The sequence below is a fragment of the Aulonocara stuartgranti genome (genome assembly GCF_965226115.1).
Source record: "Aulonocara stuartgranti genome assembly, chromosome: 14".
NCBI lineage: Eukaryota > Metazoa > Chordata > Actinopteri > Cichliformes > Cichlidae > Aulonocara > Aulonocara stuartgranti.
The window spans coordinates 7,169,435-7,192,342 of NC_138950.1; the positions used below are offsets into that span (position 1 = coordinate 7,169,435).

The following is a 22,908-nucleotide window of genomic DNA, read 5'->3' on the forward strand; positions in this document are numbered from 1 at the left end:
AATGTGTTCCATCTGAATTGTCAAACTGAAGCACATTTTCTCTGTGTTGTTTTATTATTGTGCTGAAAAACTGACAGACAAACTCTTCCACAACAGAACTTTTAGTTTAACTGAACTGTTATGTGTGGGTCTATTTATTGATGGCACACATTTTAATTTACCCTTGTTGTCACATTGGGTCATCAAGGGGCAAATAATTAGAAGTAGATGAGCCCAGCTTCTTGTCTCCTGGCAACAAGCTAGACTCCTCTGTTTATTGTCGTCTTTTATTTGTTTTAGTGTAAGACATCACAGAGCGTCTGGGTTGAGAAAAATGTTTGTTATTTACGGACATCACGTCCTGTGATTTCTGGCTACTTAGCTGCTCAAAATTCAAACAGTATCTCCTGATACCATCTGGGGCTGCCAGTGAGTGAATACCTAATGTAGCTTTAAATATGTTGCTCTCTAGAGATGTCACACCTGCAAATTACTTCAATAGTAAATCTGAAATTGCAGTTTAGGGCAACAAGTAGTAATAATGGTGCTTCTGTTATCACATAAAGATTCTCATTCCAGCTTTGTTAACTAATGCAAAACATTCATTTTAAGATGTGATTTCTCAAAGCTTTTGTGTGCAGTAATGCATTTTATATCTACATTTAGCTCATTTAGCTAAAATTTTGAAAAAAAAAACAAAAAACAAGTAAATCCTGCAACAGTGTTTTATGAACACACATTTTGTACTACTTCTCTTCATGCCTTTAACCTTGAAGCCTCCTGGCTTGGCTGAACAACAACTTGCAGAAACACACAGAAACCAGTCTAACCACTTTAGCAGCACGGCGATTTGTGCCCCTGTTCCACTTTCCTGTATGCGTATAAGGAGTATTTCAAGTGGTGTAGATGACTGTTTGCATGTGATGGAAGGATTTCTCCCAGCTGTCTTGATTTGGGTACAGATCAGACATCAGAGCAGAGTCTTGTAGATGAGAGCATGTTTCCTCTGCTACCAATCAGGGCTGTCAAGTGTGTCATAATCACTTGACAACCACCTTTGGCGTGTGCGCAACTGCTCAAAAAAGGATTTTACATATGATATCTTCAATATTTTACATTATTTTGCCATTAAGTCAAAAAAGTGACATAAAAACAGACTAAAGAACTATTTCATTTTGTTTTTATAAGACCAGAGATGTTCAAAATCCCAAACGTTTTTCATGCAAAATAGTCATGCTGCTAAATCTCGCACATTATGGACAGGAATGCTCTACAGATTTCTCTGGAATCAGACTTCATGCATAAAGAGACTAAAAGGAGCATCAAGAAAACATGAAGAAAAGGAGTTAAAAATTGCTTTGTCTTTGCCAGCGAGCCATATTTTGCATGACATTTTGTGAAAATTATAGAGCACTTGTGTGGCTGATCTTATATTCTCTCACTACAATGTGCTTTTCAATTTCTGCACCACACGTCTCTGCTCGAGTGCTGTTGTGTTAAATGACACCCTAAAAATCACTCTGATTCAATCAAACTTTCTGAAGAGCAACATAGGGGATATCAAAAGATGACCAAGGCTGAAGAGGAAGGTAGACAAGGGAACCATGTGGATCATATAAAGGAAGGTCAGTGCATGTGAAAAGGGTATGAATGAAGGGATGGAGTGCATTGGTCTGTATACCTTGAGGCCAAAGTCTGAGGGGAAAGGCCTATAATGGCATGCGTTAGTGTGAGCTAGGCTGGATGGTTGCATACTCGACAAGATCCCCAGGGCCAGTGTGAGCAGAGCTTCGTGGGCTTGGAGAGGAGGCCAAAGCTGCAGTATCCAGCTCCGCATACTGGACATCACAGTCCTTGTGGCCAGAGTTCTGGAGACAAGAGAGGCGAAAGTGTGTGAGGAGTGAGGCAGCCAAAAAAATGAGAGTGTGAAAAAGATAGAAAGCTGACGAGAGAAAGAGAAAGTGGGAGAGAGCAAGTGAAAGGCAGACAGATGAGAAAATGGATGGCTGAAGGTTGAATGGTCGTGGGGACATTTTGAGTGTGTGAGCAGCAGTGTTAGAGTGGAAGACAAAGAAAAATGTGTGCGCATGGGGAGGAAAAGAAAACGTGAAAGGTGAAAATTATTATGACGAGCCAGCAATGGAGTCGTTGAACAGAAACTCACAACAGTGGGGAAATTATTATATATTAAATCAAAAATTAGAGATGGAAAAGAATTTAATCTTTGTTTACTATGCACATACCATTATTCTATTATTTTTCCATATTTATCCATAAAGTGTTGGCATGCGCAACAGGATCATATTTTGGTCCAGCTGCTATTTTTTTTCTTAAGATTATGTGTGCATAGCTCATCTATGTCAAAGGAGCTTGCAAAGAAAAGCGTCTGGACTTCTTTAAGTTGCTTGAAGACGTTTCACCTCTCATCCGAGAAGCTTCTTCAGTTCTAAGGTCAAATGGTGGAGAGTCCCAGATATAAACCTAGTGGGAGTGACCCCACACAGAGGGACAAAAGGACCCCCTGATGATCCTCTAATCGCCTGAGCCAAGGTGGGAAACTGGGCGTGGGTCCCAATCAGCCAGAGTTTCGGGTGTGTTCATTGTAAAACCTGGCCCCACCTTATCATGCGAATTCCTGAGGTCAGATGGTCCAGGATGTGAGTGGGCGTTAAGGCGTCTGGGAAGGGATCTCAAAACTGGATTATAGATGGCAGAGAGTTGGTGTCGTAAACCCCCGCCTCTGTTCAAAGATGGTCGCTCACAGTGGACATAGATGGCTTCTTTCACTCCTCTTTCAAACCATCTGTCCTCTCTGTCCAAAATGTGAACATTGGCATCCTCGAAAGAGTGACCTTTATCCTTAAGATGCAGATGGATTGCTGAGTCTTGTCCTGTGGAGGTGGCTCACTTTTGACCTTAGAACTGAAGAAGCTTCTCGGATGAGAGGTGAAACGTCTTCAAGCAACTTAAAGAAGTCCAGACGCTTTTCTTTGCAAGCTCCTTTGACTACAATGACCTGGATGACTGAGAACCTTCACAGACATAGCTCATCTATGTATATCCAGGAAATGATGTACATTTGATAGTCATGAAAACTGGATTCCAACGGAAACAAACACAAAACAAGCCAAACCCACCGCGGGCACGCGCAGCTCTAATGCCTGGATTATACTGAACATATGTCCATGTAATCCTTCAGACTACAATGAAACTAATAAATGTGTCCTGATCACAGTCTGAATTAACTGTTTACATTGGCAACCACGGTTACCCTGTGGCACATGGAGATACTTGCAAAGCCCAGAAGCGAGTTAATGGAGATGCTTGTGTGGCTTCCATTGTGCTGATATTTCAGTGTGCATGTAAACATAGACAAAGACCTTCATTCAACTAGAATTCGACCACTGAGCACAAAAAAACAAATCCAATGACTGACTCGATGAGGAATTGGCCAAGTGGATGATTGAGCAAATGACCTTAATGGGGTGATCAATAAATGACAATGACAGCTTTGAACGCTCTTTATCCAAATCCAATAAAACAAAACACGTTGTTGCTCCATTAATAAAAATTTACAAAAAATAAAAAAGGTGATTTCGTTTATCATTTATCAATTGAAAATAGCCGAAAACTGTAGAAAACCAACATAATATCTTGTGCCCCCTTTAAAAATGTATCTTATGTAGGAAAAGTGAAAATGGATTTATTTGATTTTCCTTATTTTAATAAAATAAACAATCTAAACAGAGCTCAGATAGGCAATGATGATGAGATAAAATGTAAGTTTTTTAAAAACAGAACAACAGGGTTCAAAGTGTCTCTGAACTGATTGTACAACCCACAAACAAAATGCTTGCTGTAATGAAATCAGTGGAGTAAAATTAAGAGTGGTTAAGTAAATGCAAAGCACAAATGCACCACATCTAAAGCTGCATGGTAAAGACTTGTGAACGAGAAATGGAATGAAATGATACGTGTTGCATCAATGTACTTTAATTCCATCTGAGAAAAGATTACGTAGAAATGACGGAAGCTTTTACAGAATCTCCTGTAAATAATTTAAATCTACTTTGCAATCTCTCAACTATTGCATATTTCCCCGCCGCTCACACTCTGCACTCACTGGATATTTAAATATCGAGAGTATTTGTCATGACCGGAGTGCAATCAGGGGGAAAATTACAGCCACATTGCATTCAAAATTGGCAGATAGTGTTTTGCCCCTAGAGAATCATCATTAGTAACACTCGACGCTCAGCAGTCAATGCATGTCTTTCACAAATAGTGTTTTGAAAACCTCAGTGATACCCTATTCATCTTAAGAGCAGCCCTAAACTTCAATTTAAGTGGAATGTTATCAGAGATAAGAAATAAATCTTAGGAAGATCTACCCTTGGTGTCCAAGGATTATCTGAATTAAACATCCAGTCCCTTTGAGCATAGAATTGAAGATGATAGTTTAATATCCTTGAATAACTACACAGAAAATCAAAATCAATTCGCCCAGGGAAAAGAATGATAGTAATTGAGTTATCCCTCAAGTTCAGTGAGAAAGAGTCATTTATAAAGTGCACCAAAAATGCAAAGCAGTTTTAACAAGGTTAGCTGACAGGCTAATATATTGAAGTTGGTGGCATCAATATAACATCAGTGCGGTTTTTATTTTATTTTTTATTTGTACTATTATGCATGAGTTAGTTGGGCTTAGAACGTAACAAAGCATTTTTACCCTAATGGTTAGAGCAGTGTTTCCCAACCTTGGAGCCACGGCACATATATCACATTAGAAAAGTCACACGGCACACCATCAAACAAAAAAAGCATATTGATCATTTTCCCCAACGCACCAGGTATAGCAGAATTGGCTCAGCTTGTCCCCAATATACCATTTTTTGCTTTCTTCTGAGCACTACTCATGCTAGGGCCTTTATCTGGGTCAGAATTTCCTCCAGGACCCAGGTTAGATTGATTACTTTTTCTTTTCAAATATTTAACTATTGCTATTATGCAATGCGTGGTCTCACAGCTTGACTATTATGTAATTTCTTCTCAGTCTTCTTCTCTTTTACTGGCAGTTGGCAACCTATTTAATTAGAGCAGTTGTACTGCCCTCTAGTGGAAGAGAATGCACCTGTGACTCACGCCGATTGCTTAGAGCAGCGGTCCCTAACCCCCAGGCCACGGACCTGAGTCGTTTGGTACCGGGCCGCAAGAGACTCGGGTGTGAAATTTATGGTTTTCAGGGTTGTATTTGTTTATTGTATATATATTTATTATTTATATTTATTGTGTGTATTTGGTAGATAAACATAACAAAATAAAATAAATACAACAAAATAAAACGTTGTGAAAACATTGTCGGATGTAAATCTGTCCGTCGCGCAAAAAAGGTTGGGGACCGCTGACTTAGAGTACTAATTAGGTGGAACCAGATAATCTTCCATGGCACACCTGATCATTTTTTGCCCAGTGGTTGGGAAACACTTGGTTAGAGAGACAATCTAAACATTATTTCAGCTGTCTCACAGTCCACCACTTTTATTTTACCTGCTAGAGTCACTTCTGCTACGTCTAAATTGTGTAGATATGTATACTGTATATGTGTGTCTGTGTGTGTGTGTTTATGTCCTCAGAACAATAGGCTGTAGAGCTGCGGATGTTTGCCGATGCTTTGAAAAAGTGACATCTAAAGACGTGTTTGTTTGTGATGAGATCTGGTGACTGAAAGCTAAATTCGTCATATGACTTGATCCTTCGAAAAAACTATTCAGTAAACTACTAGAGCCAGTTTATTGAGGCATTGTCTTTCTGGAAGATGTTTCATAGGAGGTTAGAGGTGATCACATAGAACAACTTTATATTGATTTACAGTGACCCAGGACAAGTGGACCCAAACCAGAAAATATATCTAACACATTGTGTTTTAATGCAGTCTCTTGTGCTATAGTGAGACCTGTAACTCTGCTAGCTTTTTTTTTTAAACACATACAAATTATATAGTTGTGATATGTCATTTTGTGGAATGTGAAACAGTGTGACTTCTAAAGGAGTTTTCTTATTCTGGATCTGAAACGCTGGTTTTAATGCCAGGTGACAGCTATGCAGAAGTTTTATGAAACTGATATATTCTGTTTTATGAATACTGAAACAGGTAGACCTATTCTGATAAGTACCTGAAACAAAACTACGGACCTGTAAATGTGAATAGAACAGGCTCTTTACTTTAACACTCTAAATTAAATTACGATGATTTAAGTCCTTCAAAAGATATCCACTTTAGAGAAAGAAAAAATGTATATTTAATATCTAGTTTACTCTAAAACCATACTTCAAGGATTCCAGATTTTTACTGGCGTGCTCGATTAATTTCTGAATTACTGACCTTGTCAGTGACACCCAGCTCTAAGTTCATTGGTTCTTACTGAAAGCAAATGCAGACCACATTTAAATTGTTAAAAAAGGTTAATTAATCCTCTGAAACAGTTGAACACTATAGATTTAAAGCCTCCTTCCATTTAAAAATGCCTTTGAGTTACTTTGACCTTCACTGCTTAGATGATGTATATTCAGAGTTTGACAATGCAGTGAAGTTTTCTGATTTATTTGCTGCAAGTTTGTTTCTCTAGGTTAAAAGTCTGAAAAGTACCCGCAATAGGAATTGCAAGACTAGTGCCCAACTTAAATAAGTAAATAAGTCTGGAAAGCTACAGTCACTCTACGTTATGAATGGAGTTTTTGTATAAAAACAAGTCTTGCATTTAATAGTTAAACTTTGTAAATAGGCTTTTAGAATTGCTGTCCTCAATAAGTGAGAATGTATAAGATGCAATTTCAAAAGTTCTGAATAATTTTTTTAACAAAATGTCAGACATCAATAAATTAATAAATATTCAACACAGGGACTTTTATCTTAAAACTAGTGCTGTCAGCGTTAATCTTGTTGAAATGACGTTAACGCCATAACCGCATTAACACGGCAAATCTCCATTAGCGAGTTAGTGCGGATCGCCCCGTGCATGGGGCTGCACGGCGCTAACACGTTAACGAGCTAACCATGCTAATGCGTTGAAGCCATGCGGCCCCACGCACAGGGCGATACGCGCTAACTCACTAACAGAGATTTGGCATGTTAATGCGGTTATAGCGTTAATGCCATTTTAACGAGATTAACGCTGGCAGCACTACTTAAAACATGTCTGTAGGCTGTAGTTGATACCCACGTGTTGTTACGCATTTGAGCAAGTTGCATTTTGCACGACACTGCTTACCAAATAAGTAAAACTGAGACTGAAGAAAGAAAGAAACTTAGCAATTGTGTGGTTACAAATTGTCACATTACCAAGAGACACACTGAAAATGATTTTGTTTTCAGCCAGCACACACAACATGCAGAAGCTTGCACATCCACACAAATTGTCTAAAATCCTGGTTGTTGTTGTTTTTTAAATTCATCTCAGAAAGAAATGCTGCCAAAGCAAATAAAGCCCTCAGTGCTCTCAAGCATCTGTGCCACTGAGGGAGGTTTCCCCACAGTTAGCAGAGGCATCTGATACAACAAGTCAAACATTTCATAGTCAACAGTTAAGACTCAGGGGTGATGATGTACTGTGGAGCACCACACTGTAACGTATCTGCAGACGGTTGCCTGGCAAACCCACAAGTAATTACGATGGATTAGAGGAAGAGTAGGGGAGGTGAGGCAGAGGGCAGGCCGTCGGGGTCAGAACATGAAATCGTCCACAGAGAGAGAAAGAGAGAGGATGGCGGCTGGCCAGGTTTACATAGAAGATGAGAGGTGCTGATTTTGATGATGAGATAAGAAGCTTAGTCAAACCGCCCAGTGGATTTGTTGGTCAGCATCTACTCATAACACCAGACAAGCAAAAATGAAAGCTCCTCAGTGACTGTACAGAAGCACCGTTCATTGTAAATCAGTTCTACAATACCACCAAGCAGAACCTCACCAAATATTCACCCTTTCAGCAGCAGTTACTACTGACCAAAGGCAGCAGCTGTGGATGACCCCTCCATAGTGAAGCTCACGTGACTCCGCTCATGGCATCAGTACTCACCGGCTTATCGGTGAAGGGGGTCGACTCAGAGGGTGCCATGTCGTAATAAGGAGGCTGAAGAGGAAGCTTCTGCATTTCTTCCTCCTTGTCGAGATGAACCACCTACGGGAAACACCAAGAGCTCAGCGTGACTTATAATGAGCTCGAAACCGGGATAGATCAGCCAGCTCTAGTCCTCACCAAGGTTAACTTTGCAATTAGTCTATGAGTGTGAACTGCTACCTCTTATTGCATCCGCATTAATTAAAACACATCAGCAGCAAAACATTATGTTGACAGTTGTTGCTCACATTTTTTTTGTGTGTCTGTGGTAATGAACAGAAATCGGCAACGTTAATCTCGCATCCAACAGAGAATACAGCTTGACAGCAGTTTGAACTTCAGCAGCTCAGTTGAACCTAAAGTTATTATGTGCATCAAAGTAATTTTGTCAAATGAATCACTTCCAGATCACATAAATATATGATGCAAACTTTTGAAACATCTGAGCTGAAATGCTAAAGTAACTGTAAAGCTGCAAGAGCTAGCTGAGATTCATAGCCACTATATTACAGAGGGATTTCATTTCTTACATGAACCTGACATAAATAAACTATTTGAAAAGAATAGTTTGCCTATGTAGACAAGGCTCACTGAAACCATTTTAATATGGTACAGACATTTCATTAGGTACATCTAGGAAAATGTATGTAGTCCAGCACAACATAACACAAATTCTGCTTTTACATTTTCTACTTTTGTTTTCAAAAAGGTTTAAACTGTGTTTTATTTTTAAGTTATAGTGGTGATCTATTTTGATTCTTAAATGTTTTTTTAAATCCCTTTGTATAGATATTTTAAAAGGTAGAACGTAAACATTTTCACTGTGTTTGAAGGATTATGGTTTAGGTACAAATGCTAAATTTTCATTTCACATGTTTTCTTTATTTATTTTTTGCTTTGGGTGCAAGCTCTTTAAGTCTCTATTAAGTCAGATGTTATTTTATTTATGCAAATAAAAGAGCAATATGGTTCAAAAAGACACAAAAACATGTTTCAAAGTGTTGCATAAATAAAGAGGGGGTTTAGCTAGATTCAGAAACCTTGTGAATTAAATTCAAAATTAACCTACATCCTTAATCAGTGGACTTGCAGAGCATGATGTTCTGTGGTGACCATTCAACATATGTCAGTTTCTCAAGGGTGACTAATTACCTTTAATGGAGTATGGTACTATATTATAAAATAAATTACATTGTAATCCATCATAAAATACTGGGGAATTACAGTTACATTGAGATTGTAGATGAATATCTTTTTGGTTAACACCAAAATCTTTCTGTAGACAGACAACGATCCGATCAGTATGTTGGTTTGCATGATTTTACACTGTAGCTTCAGTTAGTATATTACTGGACAATGCAGGTCTGCAATGCAGCTGGCACAAATTTGTCTGCCATACCATCCAGAGGAATGGATTAAAACAGCTGTGTCTACATCAAAACAGGCTCAATTCATTTGGTTCTCTTGTCTGTATTTACTCCCCCTCTCATCAGCTTGTCAAATCACTCTAAGAAACCCGTCTAGCACGTCTATGACCAGCTGATCACACCAAAGCAGGTGGCTTTGTCGCTGGACAACAGTTCCTTTCAGTGCTGGAAATTCAACAACATTTTGCCTCAGAAATCAGAAAAGGGCACTAGCATGACCGTACAGAGTAAATCATGGTTGCTCAGGGGGAAAACATCAATGAACTCAATGTGAACCAGAGGAAAAGATCGAAAACCAATAATGTCAAGTCAATTCAGGCCAACTCAATTGTAATCTATAACCTATTACATGCAACATAAAAGTCTTATTAAGCAACAGGTGGTGTCACATTATTTATGGTTTTGTTTAATTAAAAAGGGTAGTGAGAATGAGACATTAAACACCTCCAGTGGTCTTCCACATGCACACTTGGCAAGGTAGGTTAACAGGTAGGTTGTATAATCATCCTAGAAAACTTGACCTATTTCTTCTGAAGAGCTATACTGTCTCGGTTGGTTCTGTATCTTCATGTGATGCCTGAAAGACTTAGTTATATGGAAATCTTGTCAGTGAAGAAGCTTCTTGAGGTTCATATTAATTGCAGGTTTCTCTCAATGTATATGTAAATTCCAAAACAACTTGAGTTGCACTATAATTTCCGTACATAATTCGCTTAGGCGCTGATAAATATTCAGATTGGGTAATGACTGTATGATGATGACTGTAAATCTACAAGGGGTGAGGGTTAAGATTCTCACTTTAAAAATCAAGATTTGGCTGTTTCACAAGTTTTCTGTGGCATAATAGGCACAGTGTTTTGAAGGGTGGGTTTGTGTGAGGAAAGGGGGCCACTCCTATAGTTTTCCTTTTCACCAGGTTGTCTGTCTTAGACTTTTCCCACAGAGTACTTCTAATTGATCTGTCAAAACCTGTCATAATCACAAAAGCAAAATTTGATGCTTCTGACATCAAAGTACCTTGAAAGTGTTTCTTAGGTGGGGTACTCAAAACAGTCTATAGAGAAGCTTACTGGCATAAAGGAATTAATTAATATTTTAATGACAAATGAAGGCGAAACCTTCATAGAACGTTTGTCAGACCTGCACATTTTGCAATGAAAAGAAATAAGAGTTAATGAAAGAAATTAAAGTCACTCGGAACAATGAGGTCATCAATGAAAATGTGAGACTCATAATGGTTGCTGAACAATGGTTTTCCCTCTTCATACCTGCAAATTCTGTTTAATCTGTTTTTTTCATCCACTTTTTTCATCCACTTTTCAAAAAGCTTTTGAATGACAATATGTATCTGGGTGATGTGAACTTTTCTACTCACGTTACATCAAAAGGTGAAGCATTTAATGGTTGAGTGGTCAAACAGTGAGCTGAGTGCCAGACTTCATATGCAATTACTTGGGGGGGGAACGTTTGTTCAAGCTATAAAGACGCTGAACTCCCTGATAGTGAGTTTGGCTGTCAAAGTCTAATTCACAGCAATACACAACATTTAATTATAGGAAGCACACACTGATACTTTGGCTCTGTCGCCCAATGAAGTGACCAAGCAACCTCTGCCCGAATACCAAGCTGTTTAAGACCAGTTGTAACATTCAGATATGCTGCATAACCCACAAAATCTTTTCACTACATTTGAAGGTGAAAAATTATCCCTGATCTCATTTCTCGTTCAAATAGTCCATTTCGTAGCTTTTCATCGAGTTCATTCTCAAAAGGAAACCCTTGAAAAGCTAAACCCGGAGCAAAAAATAGCAGCGAACAATAATTAGAACTATGTCATTACAAATTGCCTGGTGGCTCTGCAGATGCTGATCAGTATAATTTAAAGAAACAGCTAATCATGATGATTGACAGGCTTTGGGGCACGAACTTGTCCAGCTGAACTGATGAAGGCACCACCAAGAGACTTTTTTTTCTGGTATACGATATGATTAAAAGTTGTAGATAAGATTATTTCTTAACAACTTGTTTGTATTTATGGACATTTTAAAAAATGTAGTTCATAAAAGCATGTTTATAAAGAAGCTATCTATACACCAGGATCTGCTTGGGCATTTTAACTTTTTATTGGGGAGTTGGGGTGGGGGGGAAGGATTGCTTATCTATGCATTCTCTACTCACTGTGTAATAAACCTGCCGTGATGTTTTCTTGTTTTGTTTTGGGGGTTTTTTTGTTACTTTTATCTATCCAGATGTAAGTTTGCTGAACGTGCACCTTCTTTTAAAGCAATGGCAGCCATAAAACCAAACACATTAAATCCTGTAATGTGACCATTAAAGCCTCATTTTTATACTAATCACCAGTCAGGGTTACGATGCCTTGCTCAAGTAATCTTCTGCAGTAGTTGTGCAGGAAGAAGAGCGCATTATTTCCCCTCTCTCCATGACTTTCTCTGCCCAGATGCCTAGCAGTTTGACCTTGGGCTTATGAAAAGTATCAAAGTTTGATTTAAATTCTCAGCGGTGCTGATAGGTGGTGACCAACTTGACAGTTACGTGAATCTTTAATTATTCAGAGCCTAATAGCGCCATTTTTTTTTTACTTCTTTAGCTCCTCAGTTTCTCACATACTGTAGTCCTTGACAACAGTAAAAGTCACTGCAACCTCTGCACACTCCTGATGACACTTCACATGTAAATAGTGCTGCACATTCAATCTTATGAGAGTAACTTTTGTTTTCCTAAACTACAGCTTGTGCTACAGTAACGTTTGCAATAAGCAGATTGGAAACCTATTGGGCTGGTTGAGGCAGAACATCCAGGAATACAATTACATAGTACTGGTTCTGTGCTATTTAAACAGCCTAATGCAATATAAGGATTGTGTTCTCATGGAAGCTCGACAAGAAATTAGAAAAAAATGTTCTAGTGGCCACACAGACCGGGAGCCAAACATGAATAGGGAGGCTATGCAGAATCAGTGTGACCATGGAAAACGAGGTTTCAAATTCCAAGGGCATGTTCAGAATACTTTTTCACCAAAGGAAGTTTGAGGTTTAACTGCACTTTCATAACGTGGAAGAGCACATGAGTGGCCATCTTACTTTATACTGGCTGCATATAATACACCCGATATATTAATATAAGAGCATGTGACTTGTATTCAATTTTTTTGCCATTAACACAACCAGTGATTGACTGCTGTGATTTTTTTCTTGCTTTTAAAGATGCTATTGGCACTATTTCACCATCAATTATTATTTTAATCTTTTCCAGATGACAGCACATTCCAGTACTGACAATATAAATGAGGTCTGAATGGAGTATACTCAAATCTGCTTAGAATTAGAGACAGTAAAATTTGGGGACTTGAGAAAATTGCAAATTTCTTTAATGTTGCCAGGAAGTAACTTCAGCGGGAGGGAGCACTGTAAAAAGCGGTTCCCGTGCAACCACTCCAGGCTCTGCATGTTTGTTATCGTACATTCAGACAGTATAACTTCCATGGATTCAGCAGCAGTCTTCAAAGTTGGGATGAACAAATTATCACTGATGAGAATCACTAGATTCCCATCAGTGACAAGTAAGTTTGTCACTGATTAACATAAAAAACACTGCTTGTTAAAATGATGAAAACATGTCTTGAGGTTAAAAGTCTGTGAGAAATTAAGCTGTTTATCAAACTCGAGTCACACTTTGAAATCTTCAGCACTCATTTACTAAGCTATAAACAGCTTCATTTAACATACTGCACTTGTACTGTGTGCAGTGATTAAATAATAAAATGGACAATGTCAAAGACTCTCTGCACAGCATATTCAAAGTACAGATAAAAATCTCTGACAATACTTTTATAAGCAACAAAGTTCTTTTTCATATCTCTGCTGCAGTGCAAGCAGGGATATGGTCGTTTATTTATATGTCAAAAATTGCCCACTGACAATTACTTTATTTATTAAGAGGGAAATTAATTACACACATGGATAATTATGTTACATGTCATTGGCTTCACTTGGAGAATGTGACATTTCTATATTCAGCTAACTTTATTCACCGTCTTTGTGACAGTTGCTTTGGACAGCTGTGTAAGACGAGGAACACACACACACACACACACACCTACACACACACACACACACACACACACACACACACACACACACAAAAGGCTCACGGCACTAAACTGACATTTTTGCGATTTAAAAATTCACCTGAAAATCCAATAAATGAAAATAACTTTCCAAAAACAAAAAGAGACCTAAGCTGGTTCGCTGCTCTTAAAGATATATGGAGGTAAAAAACATCACATCACTCTTTTGTTAAAAATATATTTGGGCTTGGATTTCATATGAAAGAGACAGATACTGCCAAAGTTGTCATACCTTGTGTTGGATCAGGAGAATAAGCAAGGAAAAGAAGTAGGGGGAGGAGCTTACCTGGATGTCATCAGATGTCAAGTGTCCCTTCATGTCACTGTTCTTCTTTTTGGGTGGAGGAGGGGCTGGTTTGTGCGCAGGTGGGAGGTCAGTCCTGTTAAGAGAGTAAAAAGATAACATGACACTCAGCACAGTAAGGGATCACCACTCTTTACGTCCCTCACCTTCTACACCACTCTATAATGAGAAGTCCTGCCTGCACTTGCCTTTTTCACTCTTTCCTTGGATTTTGATAGATCTCGTGTTGGTGGCTTTGTTGCAGCAGCAGCCATCCCTGCCCTTTCAAAGGCTCTCGCTGGAGAGACACTGTGCTAATGAGAGTAGGCTGTAATTGGACTGAAGTGAGGAGATAGGAATGGAGGGGGTATAGGGGGCAGGGAGAAGGGCATGTGTGAGTCAAGGGTGGTTTGAGCCTCATCCAGAGTGCCACGCGGACAAACACCCTGCCTACTGTGCAGCGACTGTTTGTTTGACATATAGTCCTGAGCTGTGACACGGAGAGCTCGGCAGGCGGCTTCAGCTCTCCACCTTTTTCAGGATCCCTGGTACTAACATCCTCTAATCCCAAGGCACTCACCCCACCCCTCTGTTGGCACACCTGGGTAAAAACAAAGCCTCAAAAACTGAACACCTGTGCTAGTTTATACGCCGCTATTAACAATGGAGTAAGCAACCATTTTCTGTAAATCACCAACAATCAAATTTCGATGGAGGTAAAAGCCACTCTGTACAGAGTCATTCTGAGTTATTATAGAAAATTACTGAAATAAAATGTGATCAGGAAAGACAGCGGTAACTGAAAGCATTCTGTTGAAATAGTTTGATGTGTATCTGTATAATTATTTCAGACAAGGAAGCAGAAGGGTTGTTGCTACGGAATCGTTATAAAGAAAACCCCTTGCCTCAAACACGCTGGCAGTCAGATGTCATCTGTCGTATTCTGACATGATATCAGGAGTGATCAAAGATAATGAAGTGGAGCACAGACACTGAGCTGTGTACCTACATGCATTATCTCCAGCTCCTCCCGCCTCCCATTCGCACTGGTTCACGTCCTTATTGAATAACATGACCTTTCCGCAAGGCCATGCTGCCGTTTTAATGTGCAGAAAATTTGTGCATGAGTGCACCTCTTAACTCTTTCTTTCACGCTCATTATTTCCAGTCCGTATCACCTTGTCTCCAGACAGGGCTGCCGTACCACTGCCAGATTCATGTGGCACCCTCCTCAGCCTGCCTGCAGCACAGAGGCACAGCAAATGCACAGAGAAGCAGCGTGCAGCACACTAGCTCTTCAACAATAACGCCTTCCGCTGCAGAGCTTTGAGAGGAGAAACATCCATTTTTTCCTGAGACAGATAATTATGAGTCTTGTGGGAATGCGGTTTTCACAGGTACAGCAGTGTGCTCATTATAAAGTATTATAATTCACTGCTTATGACTGACTGGATTCTGATACAGGTGAGAACTTAAGACAAGACAAGATCATTTGTATCCATGAAATGTGTGATACTAAGTGTCATTTTTTGCTTCTGTCTGTCTCGTGTATGTGAGACAACAGATAACGGTGTTTTTTTAGTTTGCTGAAACATAACACTAATGAACATCATGCAATGACCTAACTGGAATTTTATAAAAGGACATGCAGCATTACAACATTATGCCTGACTGGATTTTGATTTTACTGTAGTTTGAGATAAATCAGTTATGCACCATCGGGATTCGACAGGTTTATTCAAGTAGGATGAAATCTGATTTTTTTTATGTATGATTTGCTGAATTCGTTTGAACTTACGTTTGATCCCATAGGACCTCCAATGATTGCATTTTATTGCAAAGGAGCTTGTTCAAATAGGTAGTGTGCTGGGGCCCCTTATGCGGAGTGAGTTTATTAAATCTGACCAAACATGAAGAAATTCCCTCGTCTCATGACTACCACCCCACGGCAACAACTTTCTCCCTGTCATCCAGCTACTTTTGTAATCACATTACACACAAGAAGCAGTCTCAGGAGAACATCAGTGCATAGACTGTCACTACTGTTTGACACAAGGGTGGGAAAACAGACCAAAAAGTAGCACAAGCGTTTCATGAAGTGCTGTGTGTGCAGAGAGGGAAAACGTATAGCACAGCTACAGCTCACGCAAGATAGATATACCAAGATAGATATACAGCATGTGTGTTGCCGGTCATTCAGTCGGCATATCAATTCCGTATTTGATATTAATAATATAAAGAACTTGACATGTATAGTATATTATTAATGAAGTATACTTGTAGGAGAGGAAGTAAAAACAAAACAAAACAAGAAAAGGTCAAAAGTAAAATGTATTTTTAAGATTTAATGGTTGCATGTTATGATGTAGCAGCCACTTTTGAAAAATATCCAAAAACAACTCTATCCACCATCTCTGTGTTTTACTGTGAGTCAAACCAGTGTCCATTAGCACCGCAATCAAAAATCAAGGAAAATAAGCAATCATTATCTTGCAGATTACTGTTTATTCTAGTTTGGGTTTGAATGTCTTAGTTGAGGTCCATAATTTCCTTTAGCAAAAATAATTTGGAACTCCAAGTAATTGATTGATTGATTGATTGGTAATTTATTTCAACATGTGAACAATATACAAGTACATTTAGAAAAGAAATGAGAGAAAAAAAATATACTATACAAATTACATACAAAAAAACATTCTGATTAATTTACATGTTGAAAGGGAGTGGGAAGAAGTATACACTTATTTAATCCCACCCCTGTCCCATAAATTATCAGTGAATATTTAGTCAGCTTCCTTACTGATATAATTTGTAATAAAAATAGTGAACAGATTTCTGATATACTATATACTATAATATCACATCATGAATTTTTTGTTTGTTTGTTTTTAAATAGAGACATTCACTTAATTTAAATATTTTCCTTTTCTTTATAGATCGAGAAGATCATATTTTTATAACTCTTTTTGAACAGTTTTATGTTTGGACATTGCTTTAATTCCATATTCAGTTTGTTCCATAGTTTCACTCCTTGAACAGAAACACAAAAGCCTTTTCTTGTAGTACGTACCTTCATTGTTTTGAAGTTACAAAAACCCCTTAAATTATAACTTCCTTCTTTCAAAAAAAACATACTCTGAATATTACCTGGCAGTTCTTTATTTTTTGCTTTGAATAGAATTTGTGCTGTTTGGAATTTCACTATATCGTCAATTTTCAATATTTCAGACTGCAAAAATAGTGAGTTTGTATGTTCCCTATAACCTGCATTGTGGATGATTCGAATTGCTTTCTTTTGAAGAGTAAAAAGTGAATGTAATGTGGTTTTATAGTTATTGCCCCAGTAATTGCTCAGATCTTCCACAGCAACACTCTGTGTTGTGCCAAAAGAAGTGGTCAGAGGATCAGACAGATTTTAAATTAGCCAGCTGTTATGCGTGGCCATCTAAACCACATTATTGGGAAGTAGAAGCAGAATGAACATACCTGAAATATTGATATCAAGCTCACATTTATTCACACAGAAAATCCATTATTATTCTCACGGCAAGTAAGTTGGGTTAGTTTTAAACTAAAAAATATGTTTTAATATGTGCACATGCTCTCGGTTTAAAATTCCTGGAAGGAGAAGCTTTTTGTTCAAACTGCAATTTTGGAATTTGTAAAGGTGTAATGCATAATATATCAACCCCCTGAAAAAGACTGAATATTGGAGATGTTTTCTGCTAATATTTGTACGTCAACATGTAAAAATGAGCGAAATATTCACTGCTACAGATCTGTGCGCTCTTCAGGAATGCAGATGATGCAATCTCAATCAGTCATTAATAAGCTACATTGCAGTCCCGCACAGCTTGACCACCACATGTGCATCTCGTACTTCCTTAGTGCTGAATGTGATGCAGGCAGCATGGGGGCGTTGGATCTGTGAAAACGCAGACACTAATGAAAGCTGACAAGCAACACAAGCCCGTGGGGAGCAGAAAGCACTGGGCAGGGAACCATAAGCTACATTCAAGTTTGCAGTGTTTCCTACTCAGACATCCACCTTGAAGACCTTGCTCCTCCTCGCTCTGTTGGCTACAAAAAGCTCAGGGCAGCTTAGGGGGAGATTTAAAGGGGATAGCAAGGAGAAAACATAACTAATCCTTAAACTGAGAAGAGTAGTCTGTGAGGGAAGATTTACAGCAAAGAAAATGACTTTTACAATGCACTCACAAAAAAGTGACTTTCCTATCTGAAATTTTCGCCCCATTGAGGAAGTCTTCAAGCTCACACTCAGAATTAAGATGTTCTCGAAGGTGACAGAAAACCCTCTTTCCGTCCACTTCATGTGAGAGAAAGTGAAGTGTCGCATTCCCACAAGCGTTTGGATTAGAGAGCCACCGTATGCCTGCAGCCCTGCTCGTGGAAAAAACGTGGAGTGTTTGAGCCGATCCTCGGTGCTCTCATTGATTTCTGTTGATCACAATCTTATTTGGCAATTTAAATGCTAATGATACTTTTAATTGCAAGACGGGATAAATGTGATTTGATCTTTAGGAGGCAATTACTTTCATGCTTTGTCTAGCTCCGATCTTTTCAAAAGGCGGACAACAATTACTCTGCAAAGCTCAGCTTTTTTTTCTCCTCTCACAAGAGAAGAAAGGAAAAAACAAGAATGAAGCAAAATGGTGTTTTTGTTCTTTGACAAGTTTATCAAAAACTACTTCTGTTGCTGGGGGAAAATTTTGCTCTTTAGAACACTTAACTTTACAGTTGTACACAAACAGTCACTTTCCAAACCTTTTTCAACACCTCAGGCAATGCTACTAGTGTACATACACTACTATGCAAAAACATAGATATAAGGTGATTGTTATAAACATTTGTACTGCATGTATAACTTTCTGTGCAGAGAAACCAAGCACCATTTTATGCATAAATAACAATAGCAAATAATTTGAAATCACACCGAGTACAACACAGTCCATGTTGAGCGACTCAGAAAGACAAGACAGTTCTACTTTGGTTACAGCTTAAAGCAAGAAGGTGTCCATTAAGAAATTACCATTTATCACATTTAAAAGGTCTCCACACAGCAAAAGTGAAAAGCACTGGTGACCAGTTTATAGACCAAAGGGTACACAAAAACAAATCACGTCTCCACAAATCACTTCTGCTAACGTTACATCTCAAAATGAAATCTAACTTCATTGACTTAGTAGTACTGTGTACTCCTTGTTTGTCCAAATGTCCTCCAGTAATGCTACATTTCAGTCTCAGAACAAGTTTGAAACCTGTGCTCAGTTCAAATTAATCATGGTTGTGTCGTGACATGGGCTCTCGGCTCATGGTTAAACATCCGTTTTACATTCTGCATGCAATACTTTTCAGATACTTTTGTAAATATGACTGGAAAATTGGCAACAAAGTGATTTATGCAAGCAAGTATTTACAACTGTGTCAACACCAGCTGTATGTCAGGAACACTCAAAAGATTGGGGGGGGGTTTGGCCACAATTGGCAGTGCTCTTCTGCATTTTGGAGGTCATACATCACACCCGGGCAAAAGACGATGAACATATTATTCTGAGAACATCGCCTTTGACAATGCCCATCTATTTTGATAATCAGTTGACTATTGTGCCAGTGCAGCCTCTAAAGGGCCAGTGATTTATTAGGATTGACCAATTTTGAGTCACATCATGTGCTGCTTTGTTAGGGCAAACAGAGGCGTGACAGGCGGTGCAGTCAGGCATGTTATCAAATGCCCAGGCTTGATTAACAGCTCATCAACATGCAGAATTAAACAGTCTGGCTAAATGCTTCCCCTTTACTCTGACATTAGACACTCATATACAACTATGAATATCCCCCTACATTGAAATATGCCCCACACATTCTTTTGCAACTTTTCTGCATCCACATAGACGGTTAAATGAGAACAAGTAAACAGTTTCTGAGTAAGACACTGAACATATTTGATGACAAGCCACAGAAAAATGACAAAAATTCATATGAACAATTAAAGCTTTGAATCACATTTCACTACATTAAGCATTACATGCCAAACTAGTGGGAAACAACAACATTTACAGCACTGGCACAACTGTTGTCATGCATATTTGATGAGAGTCATGCAAACAAAAGGAGGGAAAAGAGCAAGAGGTGGAGGAGAGAGGTTGGACAGTGTGGTCTGTCAAAGACATTATCACTCAGCATCAGCTTATGTAAAACAAAGCCTGTATAAGCTTGCGGATTTCTGCTTGATTAACAATTTGATATGTATGTTAACTCTCATCTCGCCTTGTAATTCTGTTCTGTCCAAGCTCCCTGAATCGGATAAACTCTAAGTGGAGCTGGATTTTCCATCTAAAGAATTCTGATAAGGTTTAATTGGTCGTGGAACTGTTTTCATCAAGCTTTATTTTCATTCTTTCTTTTTTCCAAACATCATTGTCGTTATTTGATGTAAGAGTTTATTTTTGCCATTCATCAGATTGACATGTAAAGCCTAAATTTCACTCCAAAGTATTTATTTGCTGTATGCTGTCAAAGCAAGCAGAGAAATTGCTCAGATTTTAGGCATCAAGTGCAGTGTGACTCGTTAGTGAATGATTATTGATCATTTGCTGCTTTCAGCACTCACAATGGTGTGCTCAAGTATGTCACTTGCAGGCCACCATTACATGCAGGCAACAGAATAGAGGATCCAGGAGTACAGGGATCAGCAGGGGATAGACTGGGGTCAGGAGCCTCTACTTTCCTTGTGGGGGACTCTGGCTTCTCAGGACCCTGTGTCACACAACTATCAGCAACAGCAGCAACAGCAATGCTGAGGGAGTGGAGTGGGAAACAGAGAGCAGTTACTTTGGCATCAGAGTGAGAAAGAAAGATAGATTAGCAAGGCGGGAGAAAGAGACAGAAAGCAATGGGAGCGGTAAGAGTTTGTGTGCTTCATTTATCTTGAAAGACAATGCAGAGAGCTAAAAACAGTGTGGTTTCTGCGTCTGTGTGGCCTCAGACTTGGTGGACCTGCTGCCACCACAGAGCACCACAATGTGCAGCCGGCGGAGACCAAAAACCTGGCAGAACGCCTCGTCTGATGTTAGCATCACCGCTTTGAATAATCAAATAAGCTAGAAGATTCTGGAGGGGGACCTCTAAAATAAGCATTGTAATCTCATCATCTGAATTGATTAAAGGCTCATGTGCACCCTGAGCCAGATTCTGCACACCCCCCCAACCTCAGTTGTTTTGGTAATAATCCCAGGGAGAGAGATAGCCAGCTCATGCTCACAGCAGCATCATTCCCATGGGAATGTGGTTTGAATCTTGTATATTCAGAATAGCCAAGAGCATCATGAAAACCCTTGGCAACCACTGAGCTATCTGTCCTGGCCAGGTGTTTTAGATGAAGGGAATTAGCAGGACGTAACTTGAATGCGTGTTTCCTTCTTCATTGAAAACAGATTTCTGACAATTGCTCCAAACCAGATGGCAGAGACTTTTAGTACCTCGAAATAACGCGAAAAGCTATTTTAGATTTTCACAGCTCTGTTGCTTATTGTTCTCTCAGCTGCACCCTCTGCTACTTCTGTTTTCTCCTTTGTGTATGGGCAGCAGCTGGCAACGCTGCAAATTGTCATAGGCGCTGGTTTGCAGACAGAACAAAATTACCTGGTTGGCCGGAGGAGGTGTTGCAGAGTAAATAACATCAGAGTTACAAGGCCCCTTAATGTGTCTTCAGCAGTTTGAATGTCTTAATGGATGCAAGAAGAAGTCTTACACCATCTATTTAAGAATACATTACAAAGTTTACATTTGTAGGATACCTCACCATTAGATCTGCATCACAGGCCTTGCTAAATTGTGCTTGATTTGAGGTATATCTATTTGCAAAAGCAGCGATGGAAAAGAAGTCGTTCATACTCTAATTACTGTTTAAATTAAAATGAATTTGCATAATTCTACAATCGGCTGACCCGACCTCTGGACCTCCTGCATACTTTAAAATCTCAAAGTAATCTCCTTTAACTTCTCGACAATATTGTGACCATCCAACAGAAGCAAATGTTTCCTGAGAAGACTCTGCAGTACATACTCCTGCAATCAGCCGTGATTAAAACAATAGTGTTTTAATGGGAAATGGGCTCATTGCAGCCCACATTACAATCAAGCAACCACTTAATAGCTGCTTTAATAAAAATCATTGATTCTATCTGCTTTGGTAAATGAAGATAGACATTCTCTTTTTTTTAGTGCAATTAAATTCATTTTCATACCGTGACCTTTATGAAAGGAGACTGCTGGCTCCCAGAGTAAATGAGAATGAGACAGTGACATGTCTGCAGCATGTTCCTCCGTCTCCAAACACATTTACTCCCCTAAAAAAGAGTTTCGTCCTTTTCGAAGTGTTTTTTCTCTCGTGGAGTGACAAAGAGTGCACACCTAATCTTACCACCTGTCCATCCCCCTGCAATATTCTCTGGGAGAGGCTTGATACTCACAGGTCATTATCTGTCTCAGTGCGGGTCTTCTGCTGCCGCCGATGGACCATGACAACAGTAACAGCTACGCCAATGATGAGTCCAATGGCAACAACACCTCCAAGGATCCCGATAACACCACCTGGGGGACCCTGCGCCATTGGCTTCTCTGCAGACAAGAGGAGAAATAACAGTGTCAGAGTATGTGCTCTTTGAGTAATTGACACTGCCTGGATGAACTTTAAAAAAAGAAAAATCAACTACAGCCTCCAAAACAATACCAATGACAAATAGACTTCTATGTTATCACAGAGGGAGTCCAACTTTATGCTGTTATTAATAGAAATCTTGGACAAAAGGTTAAAATAATTCAAAAGCAAAGCAGCAATGCACTCAAGAGAAACAAAAACAAAACAACAGGCTATTGTCCAAAGAAAACCTTTACAAACCATTTGACACAACATATGTCAGACTTGAGGTTTTTCTC

At 39.1% G+C, this 22,908-nt stretch overlaps 1 protein-coding gene across 5 annotated transcripts in view; it reads right to left on the bottom strand.

The window, feature by feature from the left end:
• The window catches only part of nectin1b (nectin cell adhesion molecule 1b), a 161,390-nt gene that overhangs the window by 12,356 nt on the left and 126,126 nt on the right, over positions 1–22,908 (bottom strand). The window contains exons 6-9 of one of the 5 annotated variants that reach the window (XM_082501716.1): positions 22,443–22,590; positions 13,954–14,047; positions 8,052–8,153; positions 1,661–1,847 (exon numbers count right to left, since the gene is read on the bottom strand). In XM_082501716.1, the coding sequence (XP_082357842.1) occupies positions 1,704–1,847; positions 8,052–8,153; positions 13,954–14,047; positions 22,443–22,590 (488 nt within the window). In that variant the 3' untranslated portion in view covers positions 1,661–1,703. Of the gene's footprint in view, positions 1–1,660; positions 1,848–8,051; positions 8,154–13,953; positions 14,048–17,295; positions 20,768–22,442; positions 22,591–22,908 lie in introns of those variants that run through there. The other 4 variants (XM_082501714.1, XM_082501718.1, XM_082501717.1 and 1 more) reach the window with 4 other exon arrangements.